The sequence below is a fragment of the Dendrobates tinctorius genome, unplaced genomic scaffold (assembly GCF_039654945.1).
Source record: "Dendrobates tinctorius isolate UK_male_01 unplaced genomic scaffold, ASM3965494v1 ptg000127l, whole genome shotgun sequence".
NCBI classification, from domain to species: Eukaryota; Metazoa; Chordata; class Amphibia; order Anura; family Dendrobatidae; genus Dendrobates; species Dendrobates tinctorius.
In genome coordinates, this window is record NW_027361795.1 from 10,139,643 (window position 1) to 10,151,944 (window position 12,302).

Here is a 12,302-nt window from a genome sequence, read left to right on the forward strand (position 1 = left end):
CGGGTGCGCGGTATGGAGGAGCCGCATGAGCCACTCCCTGAAGGAAGGTCTTGACCTGAGGACGGGAGGCCAACGTCTTCTGGAACAAAATGGATAGCGCCGAGACTTGACCTTTTAAAAGAGCTGAAGGCAAGGCCCGCATCAAGGCCTGCCTGAAGAAACGCCAGGACAGAAGGGAGAGAAAAGGACATGGGCGGAATGTTATTGGCCTCGCACCAAGTGAAATAGGCTTTCCAAGTACGGTAATAAGTTTTGGAAGACGATGGCTTTCTGGCCCGGATCATGGTATGAATAACCCGATCAGAGAAACCTGATCGTTTCAAAACCTCGGTCTCAACAGCCACGCCGTCAAATTGAGCGGCCGAGAATTGGGGTGGCAAATCGGGCCCTGAGACAGCAGATCTGCCCAGTCTGGAAGCTTCCAGGGGGCGCCCGCGAGAAGGTTGACGATGTCCACGAACCAAGACCTTCTGGGCCAAATCGGGGGCGATGAGGATGACTGGAATTCCTTCTGCTTTGATTTTCTTCAACAGCTTGGGAAGAAGGGGAAGGAACAGGTAGGGGAGCTCGAACTGAGACCAAGGAATGGTCAGAGCGTTGGCACCCACGGCGAGAGGATCTCGAGCCCTGGATACAAACTGTGGGACTTTCCTGTTGAGGCGAGACGCCAGCAGGTCTACGTCCGGAGTTCCAACGACGGCAAAGCTGATGAAATACATCCGGATGTAAGAACCACTCTCCCGCTGCGAGACCCTTGCAGCTGAGAAAATCGGTGGCCCAGTTGTCCACGCCAGGAATATGCACCGCGGATATTGCTGGGACTGAAACCTCTGCCCAGTGAAGAATTTTGGACACTTCCGCTAGGGCTGAGGCACTCTGTGTCCCCCCCTGTTGGTTGACATATGCCACCGCTGTGGCATTGTCTGTCTGAATCCGGATAAGCAGACCCCTGAGAAGTCTCTCCCAGTGAATGAGAGACAGATAGATTGCCCGTATCTCGAGGACGTTGATCGGCAGAGCTGTCTCGAGTCAACCACCGACCCTGAACAGTGTGATTGCGAAACACTGCCCCCCAGCCGAGGAGGCTGGCATCCGTTGTTACAATCTGCCAGTGAATGGGAAGGAATGACCGTCCTAGGGCAATGAGAGGTGACGTCCGCCACCAGATGAGGGACTGCCTGACCCGATATGAAAGGCGAATTGGACGATCTAGGGAAAGAACAGACCTGTTCCACCGAGACAGGATGGCCTGTTGGAGGGGCCTGGAGTGAAATTGAGCAAAGGGAATAGCTTCTGTCGACGCCACCATCTTTCCTAGAACTTTCATTGTTGTCCGGAGAGATGGAAGTCATGTGGTCTGCAGCGATCGTACATCTCGCTGCAGGGAAACTTTCTCCTCCTCTGGGAGAAAAACCCTTGATCGACGAGTGTCAAACAATAGGCCCAGAAACACCAGACGTCAGAACAAGGCAGGACTTTTTTGTTGACGAGCCACCCAAAATTGGACAGGGTGTCGAGGACGATGGTAAGATTTTGGCGAGCCTGGTGAAAAGACGGAGCTTTGATCAGAATGTCGTCGAGGTACAGAAAAAGAACGAGACCTCTGATCCTCAACAAGGCCATCATCGCCGCCATGATCTTTGTAAAAACTCTGGGTGCGGTGGCGAGACCGAACGGCAGTGCAACGAACTGGTAGTGGTCCAGGTGAATCGCAAAACGCAGGAATCTCTGATGCCCGGGAAAGATGGGAACATGTAGATAGGCATCTTGAATGTCTATTGAACACATGAACTCCTGCTCCTCCATGGAAGAGATTACCTACCGACCGAAGAGACTCCATCCTGAAATGACGCATTCGGACTCTCTTGTTCAGTAACTTGAGATCCAGGATGGGACGAACTGCACCGTCTTTTTTCGGCACTACAAACAGGTTTGAATAAAACCCTGTGAAACGTTCTGATTCGGGAATGGGCACAATCACCCCGGAACTGAGACGATGGATGCAAAGAAACCCGGAACTAAGGCAGGGTCTTTTGGAGGTCGGGACTCGAAGAAACAATCCCGGGGATGAGAAACAAACTATCTTGTATCCTGAGGATACAACTTCCCTGACCCAAGCATCCTCTACTGAGCCAAGCCAGACTTCTCTGAAGAAAAGGAGTCGACCGCCCAGTTGAGAAGGACCCTCGGGACTTCGTTGATAGTCATGCTGATGTGGTCCGACCATATCTGGACCTGGAGGATCTGCCCTGGGAGGAGTGAGATCGCCAGGAGGGAGTGGGTCTGAAGGAGACCTTTCTATCCTGGCATGCCTGCGGCCTCTGTTGGTTAGAAAAGTTTTCTGCCGTAGCGAAGCGGCGGAAAGACCGAAAGGGCCAAAACTGACGCCTTAGCGGAGGCCTACGAGGCTTGGACTGAGGGAGGAGGGAACTAGGGAACTTGTGCCTCCAGTGGCGTCCTTAAGAATCTGGTCCAGCTGGGATCCAAAGAGACGTGCTCCCTGAAAAGGCAGATTGGTTAGGGACTTTTTTGAAGACAAACTCGCCTGCCAAGCCTTGAGCCAAATTGTACGCCGGATTGCCACCACGTTGCTGGACGCCTGAGCCGCGCAAGACGCGGCATCCAAGGAGGCAGAGAGCAGATAATCCCCTGCATGGGAGATCTGGTTAGCCAGTTCGACCAATTGCTCCGGTTGGGCTTTATCTAGGATGCCCTTGCGGAGATGTTCCGCCCAAGTAGCTATGGCCTTTGCTACCCAAGATGAAGCGAAGGCTGGGCTTAGCGCCGCCGCAGCCGCTTCGAATGCTGACTTTGCTAAGGATTCTATAATTCTGTCATTAGAATCCTTTAGCGACGCCACACCTGAAATCGGGAGGACTGTGTTGTTAGACAGTCTGGACACGGGAGCGTCTACAGAGGGGGAAGCCGACCAGTTGTTGGTGAGCTCTTTTGAAAATGGATAGAGCACGCCGAGGCGCTTCCCTCTTTGAAAGCGTCTGGTCGGATTTTCTCTCTCCCTGGTAAGGATCTTGCCAAACTCAGAGTGGGAGGCGAAGACTCTGGAAGGTGTTTCTGCCCGTCTGAATGAAACCTCCTGATCTGAGGGTTTCACAGGGGAGTCTGTGATTTCGAAGGTGTGGTTAATCCCAGCAATTAGGTTCTGTACCGTAACCTTCATGTCCGCGTCCTGGTCCAAATCCAGCTCTAAAATCTCTTCGGATGACGCATCCGAGAACGCTTCACCTGACTCGGGTGAGGAGGCACGGGAAGGCGACTGCTGGGAAGGACTCTGTCGAGATACCAGGTCAGGAGAGGATTCCGGCCGGAGATCCTGCCTGGGTCTTTTGCGGCTTCTGCTGGCTGGCTCAGATGGAACCCCTTGCGACCTGCTGGACCCTGCAGAAGTGTCCAGGGGCAACTTATCAAGAATGGCCACTAGGGACTGAGACACCCTGGTGAGGTCCGCCAATGATTGTGATAGAGAAGAGGCCCAGCCAGGAATGGGGTGTTCACTCTCACGTGGCGCAATAGATGGTTCCTGGACGGCATCAGGCTGAATGGGATTACTGCAGTCTAAGCAGAGGGGAGGGGGCTGACCTGAGGGAAGTTTGCGATTACAAGAGGAACATGCAGAACTTGACCAAAGTTCCAGTGGTAGCTGGCGGACGGGCACGTTCCGGCTTGGGGTTAGACATAATGAAAGAAAAGAAGAAAGAACCCCGAGGAGATGCCGGAAGGTTGGGGGACAGAAGGCAGAGGAGGGTGTCAGTCTGCAGTTGCAGAGCTACTCACAGTCCGGTGTCCCGAAAGGCGATGTGCCCAGCTCCTCTGAGATGCAGGACCGCAGTAGAGGATAACGAGGGACCCCTTTCCGCTGTCCGGTGTCCTCAAAGGCGTCCGGCTGACAGGCTGCAAAGATGGCGGCAGCCTGAGGTAAAAGGAACGCGCGGTTCAGCAGAGAAGGGTGGAGCTAGCCGCCTGACCCGAAGAGAAGACCGCCCGCTGCCCAGCTACAGGCTAGGATGGTGGGTGGTCCTAGAACGGGCGGGAGAGCAGCCCGCCTATGAGAGGGCGGGGGGCGTGGCCGCAACGGCCGAGTAGGCCCGAAATGAAGCCGGGAACTAAATTAGTATTGGCGGCCGCCTGTCAGCGCGGGGCGGCGCGGAAGTCCTGCAGCGCTGCCGCGGCCACCCAAGAAAAAACCGCCCAAAAAAAGCCCTCAGGATACGCCCGCATAAGAATGAAGGCGGGGGAACAAGGCCCGCACCGCAGCCGGGGCCTGGCATGTGGCGCAATAGAAAGTGCGGCGGCTGCCGGGAGGCGCAGGCAGCTGAGGACCCTGCGGCACTGCCCTGTGCCGCTCCGAAGAATCCTCCAGTGGTGTCTTCAATAAAGGTACCTTGTAAATCCAACGCTGTATGAGTATTTTCCCCCGTGTCCGTGCCTCGTCCGACCGACAGGCTCTGGTAGGCGAATGGGTGGGAGGTGGGGGGCAAGGACCATCCGTATAGCTGGCACGTACCTGTGCAAAGCTCAAGGTCCTGCTGCGGAGAGCTATGAGGATACGGGGTGGCAGTACACGCCGTACTCAGTCTCTTTGTGGGAGTACAGTTGTGACTGAATACACTGTATCCCTCCGGGACCCTGAAAAGGAACGACGCACACCGAGGTAGATATGGGTCTAATAAAAGATCCGTGTCCACCTCCTACTGACACTAAGCTACACTGAGAAAATTCCTGCCGGTTGGTGGGGTGTATACTGCGGAGGAGGAGCTAACTTTTTTTGTGCATAGTGTCAGCCTCCTAGTGGCAGCAGCATACACCCATGGTCTCTGTGTCCCCCAATGAAGCGATAGAGAAATTGAACTTTTTGGCCACCAAGTTTAACACTATCTCTAGCGACAAAGCAACACAGTTCACTACCTCAAGAACACCATTCGCAAAGTGGTGGCAGCATCATGCTGTCTGTGGGTATATTTTTCGGCGACAGGGAAAATGGTCCGAAAGTTGAGGGGATATTCTTGAGCAAAACCTGTTTGTCTCTCAGTGATTTGAGACTGGGATAGAGGTTGACCTTCCAACAAGACAATGACTCAAAGCATACTGCTAAAGCAACACTTGAGTGGTTTAAGGGGAAACATGTAAATGTTTCGGAGTGGCATACCAGTTGAGAATCTGTTGTCAGACTGGAAGAGTGCTGTTCACCAGAGGAAGCCATCTAACTTGAAGGAGCTGTGCCTTGAGGAATGAGCAAAAATAACAGTAGCCAGAGGTGGAAAGCTCAGAGACTTATCTAAAGCGACTTGCAGCTGTAATTGCTGCAAAAGGAGTCTCCACAAAGTACTGACTTTAGGGGGTGAATAGTTATGCACACTGAAGCTTTCAGTTATGTTGTCCCATTTGTTTTTTGCATCACAATAAGAAAACCAAAACTTCACAGTTGTAGGCATGTTCTTTAAATGAAATCAGACAGTGCAGCAATGACAGGTATAATGCACTGCAGAAAAAAAAAAAAAAAAAAACTTTAAGAAAAAAATTGAAAAACTATTAAAAAATAAAAAAATAAAGATAAAAGTATCATGCCAATAAATACATTTATGTAAAAACAACAAAAACCAAAAAAGTATAAATATTTGGTATAGCCAAGCCGAAAAAGACCCAACCTATAACACTGTAACACTAGATAAACCTTCTGTGAACACCGTATAAGAATAAAAAAAAAGTGGCAACAAACTATGCTTTTTCACCATACCACGATCAAAGATTCGAATGTAAATAAAAACAGCATTGCTGAAAACTTCATCTTGTCCATGATGTAAGTGCTCAGGATAGAGCACAGGATAAATTTTATGTAAAATGTTCCTAATAAAAGCTTCAACTCAATTCACAAAAAAAACAAGTGTCCACTCAGGTCCATCATCTTTCAAAGGAAATATAAGGGACTTCCATGTTACTAGTAGTACAAAGGCTTTGGAAAAGAACTATGGCTCCTCGCCCCTCAAAAGAAATTCAGCAAATTATGAGCTCCCAAATCCAAATGCCCCCCCTCCTTTCTGAGCTCCACAGTAAAACAGCAGTTAGCCTACACATGCTTGGCATTTCTGTAGCGATTAGAGCAAGCCTAATGAACAGGTGCTTCTGGAAACATGCATGAGCTGGGCACAATGTACAACCACCACAATAGCAGATTTGAAATTTTCACTCAACAACATCCACCGCTGCTTGTTTCTGGAAAACACCCATGGAGGCAAAATTGTCACTACACCTGTAGATAAATCCCCAAAGGGGTATAATTTCCAAAATGGTGTCACTTGAGGGGGGGATTCTGCTCTTCTGGCACTTAGGGGTTCTGTATGTGGGGTCCACAAACTATTGTAGTAAAATTTCTTCCCCAGGAGGCAAATCGCGGCTTGTCCCTCTCAAGTCTCGCGGTATGGCTAAGCAGTACTGTACAGCCATATATGGGGTATTGCCACGTTCAGTAGAAATTGTGGGACAAATTTTGGTGACATTTTAACACACTTCCCAGTGAGAAAATGTAAAATCTAGGACTAAAACAAAATTGTGGTAAAAATGTAATTTTTTTTTTTCACTGCCCAATGGAAGAAAATTCTGTGATCCGCCTGTGGTGTCAATATGATCACTGCACCCCTAGATGAATTCATTGAGAGGTGTAGTTTGTAAAATGGGGTCACTTACAGGGGAGTTCTGGCACCTACAAACCATAACAGTAAAATCGACACTATAATCTGGCGCTCCTTCCTTTCTGAGCTTTGCACTGTGCCTGAAAAGTATTTCCTGATATGTATGGTGTGGGGGCACTCAGGAGAAATTGAACAAACTGAAATCCATTTTACCCTATTAGCAATTATAAAATTCAAAAACCTGGGGCTAGTACAACATTTTAGTGGTAAAAATGTAATTATTTTTCTTCATAAACCAAGGTTATAAAATTCGATAAGCAGCTCACTGAATAGACAATGTATATTGAGAGACTGGTGTGGGTGGGGGCAGATTTCTGAACTCTCCTACATTCTACAGCTAAAAACTATGTCACAACGGCTACACTCAGTAGGCCAAGTGGACACATCCCTGGAATCAGGGTCTCTTTCCCTACATAATGCTGCTCTTCGAGGAGGTAGCAAAAAGCTGCTGACAGATCCCTTTAAAACAGTTTCTCCATTTTAGACATGTAAGGAACCACAGTTGTCTGCAGAACTGAAGAAAGCTTGGTACGAAAATACCAGAACTCCCAGAGCTTTCAATGGATAGAGTAAGGTACATATGTATCCAATCTGCATCTGGATATGGCTGACCACCTTGGGTCGGTCCCCAGGGCACTTCGGCATCTTCATTGCCATCCTCGCCCTTCCCCTCCCATGGCTTCACATCCATGTGAACTCTTGAGGCATCCTTTTCTTCATGCGCTAGGCACATGTAGGTAATCCTTGCTTCTACATTTCTTGGAAATATCATGAAGTTATTACCTCATTGGGCATATTCGTACCATTTTTCAATGTGGCCACATCCCATATACATATCCCACTTATGTCCTACATTAAGCATTAAGGGCAACTATGCCGCCTTTATGTTATTCTCTATGGCATAAATGACTACATGCTACTCTTAGGTCACACACATTTCGTGAGTTCATGCCCTCAGGCGCTGCAATTCTATCAATCTCATGGGCATGTGATTGTGTGCATCTATCCACATATAATTATATCTTTAAATTATTGTTTCAAACTTCACGTTGTTATGATTCTCTGGATATGATACTTTAAGCACTCATCCACTTGTCTATTGTGGGGCTTTTTTTTTAGTCTGGGTTACCTGGTTTAACCTTTTTAATTGTTTTTATATTCTATTTGCTCGTTATGTTTTGTGTCTAATAAAATTGCATATTTTTACTTTAATTTGTGAGTGTGCACATGATTACAGGTAGCTTTTTTCTTTCCTTTTTTCTCCATTGTTCTATATCTACCTGATGTGGCACATCCTCCATTAAGCCATTGTTTTTTTTTCAGTTAGCATTTTGTGCATTGTGGTGCACCCTACTTTATAAATACACATGGCTGACCACCTCCTACTTTTGGCAAATGGGACCTGCTTTCTCTCAAAAGGTAGGATTTCTCAAATATTTATGTATGTATCCTGTAGAGGTGAAGATGCAGTATGGGAATATTTGGCCCGATTCATCCAGATCAGCGTTGTTCAAGCTGATCTTGTTGAGGGGATATGCTGGAATCAGACGCTCCAGATTCATGAAGAGGCATGAATCAGGAGCATATGATAAGTGGCATGCGACTCGCCACAAATCCTATTTTTGAGTAGTGAATGCTGCGGCTTGTCGTGAATTTGACGAGGAGTGTTTGCTAGGTCCCCCATTTTACTCGAGCTGCTCCCTTTTTGTAGGAGCGAAGAGAAACTGGCATGAAGACTCCAAAATTTAAGAACACCACTGAGTTGCGCCTAAATTTTGCAACTTTTCAAAGCTTTTTGCACCAGAATCAAGGCATGAAAGCTTTGATGTGTCGGGTCCTAAGAGTTCTGCCATAAAGAATGAGTTGTATGCATAATATTTATACTGTCATTAACAGCCTTCTACATAAAGCTACTCACTCTCCTCTCTTTGGGGATTTTGCCCTCGGCCTCCAATTTGGCACGTGCCTGGCGCCTCTTCAAAATTCGATGATATTGCTTAGCATTTACATATAATGGCTCCTCCTCCAGCATCTCAGCTCCTGGCAGCGGGATCCTTTGCAGAGCTGGCACAGAACCTGCACCAGGAACCATCTAAATTCACAGAAAAATAATAAGACAGATACCAGCAATAGGAAACAAAATTTAATTAAATCCTAATACATACCATAACCATGCCCCCCGAGTTCATCACATTTCCCGTTACTGGCAGAGTAACCGTCACAGTTCCCTGGTTGCTATTTGTTGTATTGGTGTTCCCTCCGGCTTGCACAATCTGGGCCCCTGCCAAGCTGGCGGCTGGTATGGTAATCATTCCTGTAACAGGGACTGTCACTTTAGGAAATAACACAAAACAGAAAACAAAGGGACAGAGAAAGGGAGGTCACAAAAATTAATTCCTGGGAACCTCTAGTGTTCACCATGGACAAGATGACTAGAAGAGATGGCACATTTTGCAGACAGACGGTAACAGTCATTGGCAATTTGTATGGTTAAAGAAGTAAATGTGCACAATCATGGGTGAAAGTGAAAAATACTAAAAGTGGGCACCGGGTTGATAACATTTTTATTACAAAATAAAAAAAGCACTTACCTTGTTGTAGAATTGTGCCATCAGCATTTACAGGCTGGTAAACAATGGTTTGTCCTTCTGCAGTTTGTGCGACCTGCTGACCCTGGACCGCTATCTGCTGCTGAGTCTGGGTGGAAACAAGAATAATTGTAGATGACGTTACAGTTCTAAGACTGCTTACATTAGCGTTTCCCCAATTCCATAGCTCTCTTCAATTACAGGAGTAGAACAACAAGATTAGTGTTGTTAGATCCTTTTCATGCCAGACACCGGGTGCCTGATGAACCCCATTGACTTCAATGGGTCCACATGTTTTGTTTTTTTTATCACAGAGTCTAGTATTTTACCAAACAAAATTGCACAGAATAATGCAATATTTTGTCAGAATCTGCAACAGAGGAACCTCCAATGTAGTGCAAGAACAGTATATGGGCCCTTTGCAGTGCAATAGTTCATCACAATGCATAATTCTATGGGCCCTTTTTGTCTCAGAACTTAGTAGAACTGCAAAAGTTGCACCAATGGCATGTCAACCCCTGTTCCAACACATACAGTGGGTATGGAAGTATTCAGACACCTTTAAATTTTTCACTGTTTCATTGCAGCCATTTGATAAATTCAAAAAAGTTCATTTTTTTTTCCTCATTAATGTACACTCTGCTCCCCATCTTGAATGAAAAAAAAAACAAATGTAGAAGCTTTTGAAAATATATTAAAAATAAAAACTGAATTATCACATGGTCATAAGTATTCAGACCCTTTGCTCAGACACTCATATTTAAGTCACATGTTGTCCATTTCCTTGTGATCCTCCTTGAGAAGGTTCTTCTCCTTCAATGGAGTCCAGCTGAGTTTAATTACACTGATAGGACTTGATTTGTAAAGGCACACACCTGTCTATATAAGACCTCACAGCTCACAGTGCATGTCAGACCAAATGAGAATCATGAAGTCAAAAGGAACTGGCCAAGGACCTCAGAGACAGAATTGTGGCAAGCAACACATCTGGCCAAGGTTACAATAGAATTTCTGTAGTACTCAAGATTCCTAAGAGCACAGTCGCCTCCATAATACTTAAATGGAAGAAGTTTGGGACCACCAGAAGTCTTCCTAGACCTGGCCGTCCAGCCAAACTGAGCAACCGCGGGAGAAGAACCTTGGTGAGAGAGGTAAAGAAGAACCCCAAGATCACTGTGGCTGAGCTCCACAGAAGCAGTAGGGAGATGGTAGAAAGTTCCACAAAGTCAACTATCACTGCAGCCCTCCACCAGTCGGGACTTTATGGCAGAGTGGCCCAACGGAAGCCTCTTCTCAATGCCAGACATATAAAAGCCCACATAGAGTTTGCTTAAAAAAAAAAAAAAAAAACCATGAAGGACTTCCAGACTATGAGAAAAAAAGATTCTCTGGTCTAATGAGATGAAGATAGAACTTTTTGGTGATGATTCTAAGCCTATGTGTGGAGAAAACCAGGCACTGCTCATCACCAGAACAATACAATCCCAACAGTGAAACATGGTGGTGGCAGCATCATACTATGGGAGTTTGTGTCAGCTGCAGGAACAGGACGACTGGTTGCAATTGAAGGCAACATGAATGTGACCAAGTACAGAGATATCCTGAATGAAAACCTCTTCCAGAGTGCTCTGGACCTCAGACTTGGCAGAAGGTTCACCTTCCAACAAGACAATGACCCTAAGCACACAGCTAAAATAACAAAGGAGTAGCTTCAGAACAACTCTGTGACCATTCTTGACTGGCCAGCCAGATCCCTTCCCTAAACGCTATTGAGCATCTCTGGAGAGACCTAAAAATGGCTGTTCATCAGCATTCACCATCCAACCAGATGGAACTGGAGAGGATCTGCAAGGAAGAATGGCAGAGAATCCCCAAATCCAAGTGTGAAAAACTTGTTGAATCATTCCCAAGAAGACTTATGGATGTACTAGCTCAAAAGGGTGCTTCTACTCAATACGGAGCAAAGGGTCTGAATACTTATGACCATGTGATAATTCAGGTTTTTCTTTTTTAATAAATTTGCAAAAGTTTCTACATTTCTGGTTTTTTCTCAGTCAAGATGGGGTGCAGAGTGTACATTTTAATGAGAAAAAAAAGGAACTTTTTTTGAATTTACCAAATGGCTGCAATGAAACAAAGAGAAAAATTTAAAGGGGTCTGAATACTTTCCGTACTCACTGTGTGTGACCAGAGCTCTAGCATAAAAGCAAAACTTCAAAATGAAATCTTATAGACCGTAGTATTAATAAACTCCATACCTGACTCTGTCCTGCTGTAACTGCAGTCTGCGGTTGCTGAATGATTATTTGTTGGGGCTGACCCTGCTGTGTTTGCAACTGAACAGCTTGTCCTCCTTGGATCTGAATCTGCCCCGGCTGGACCAATTGTATCTGTTAGAATAATACATTGTCACAATGAGAACCCCTTTACACCAGATATTTGGCATACAATTGAGGAATATTTTTTCTAAAGGAAAAAAAAAACATTTCTAAGTATCGTTTGTAAATCACAAATTTGCACTCAGCTTTTAATGGTGTGCAAAGATATCCTCATAAATAGCGTGTTAAAACAGCCTAATAATAATGGAACTGTAAAAAAGATGCAGAAAACCAGTCTGTTGCCGGCGCTACCAAAAACTATTTTATGTGGTAAAATGGCTTATTGAAAAAGTTTTTTATTCTATCCATCTATCTTTATATACACACACACACACCAAGTAAAAACAACGCGTTTCGGATAGAAAAGAGCAAAAGCCTTCATCAGGTGATGATACAACCATACTGAAAACAGTCTTTTTATAAAACCTTTTTTGCAAAGGGAAAGGGATGGATGTTTGCTACCAGCACCAATACTCCTCTTGATTTGCTTACTCCTCTTGATTAGTTTAATTCATTAGTACAGGTGGATAAGGGGTGTAGTTCAATTCGAGGCAAGAGAAATATAAATATATGCAAATATGAACCATATATTTTAAAAGGTTAAACTCTGGTGAAAGAAAATCGTACATTAT

General features: G+C 45.9%; 1 protein-coding gene across 6 annotated transcripts in view; it reads right to left on the reverse strand.

Moving 5' to 3' along the window:
- NFYA (nuclear transcription factor Y subunit alpha) overlaps window positions 1-12,302 on the reverse strand; it is a 49,341-nt gene that overhangs the window by 14,558 nt on the left and 22,481 nt on the right. For 4 of the 6 annotated variants that reach the window (XM_073542475.1, XM_073542474.1, XM_073542479.1 and 1 more), the window contains 4 exons: window positions 11,551-11,682; window positions 9,296-9,401; window positions 8,870-9,036; window positions 8,623-8,796 (listed from right to left, as the gene is read on the reverse strand). In XM_073542475.1, the coding sequence (XP_073398576.1) occupies window positions 8,623-8,796; window positions 8,870-9,036; window positions 9,296-9,401; window positions 11,551-11,682 (579 nt within the window). The remainder of the gene's footprint in view (window positions 1-8,622; window positions 8,797-8,869; window positions 9,037-9,295; window positions 9,402-11,550; window positions 11,683-12,302) is intronic. The other 2 variants (XM_073542476.1, XM_073542478.1) reach the window with 1 other exon arrangement.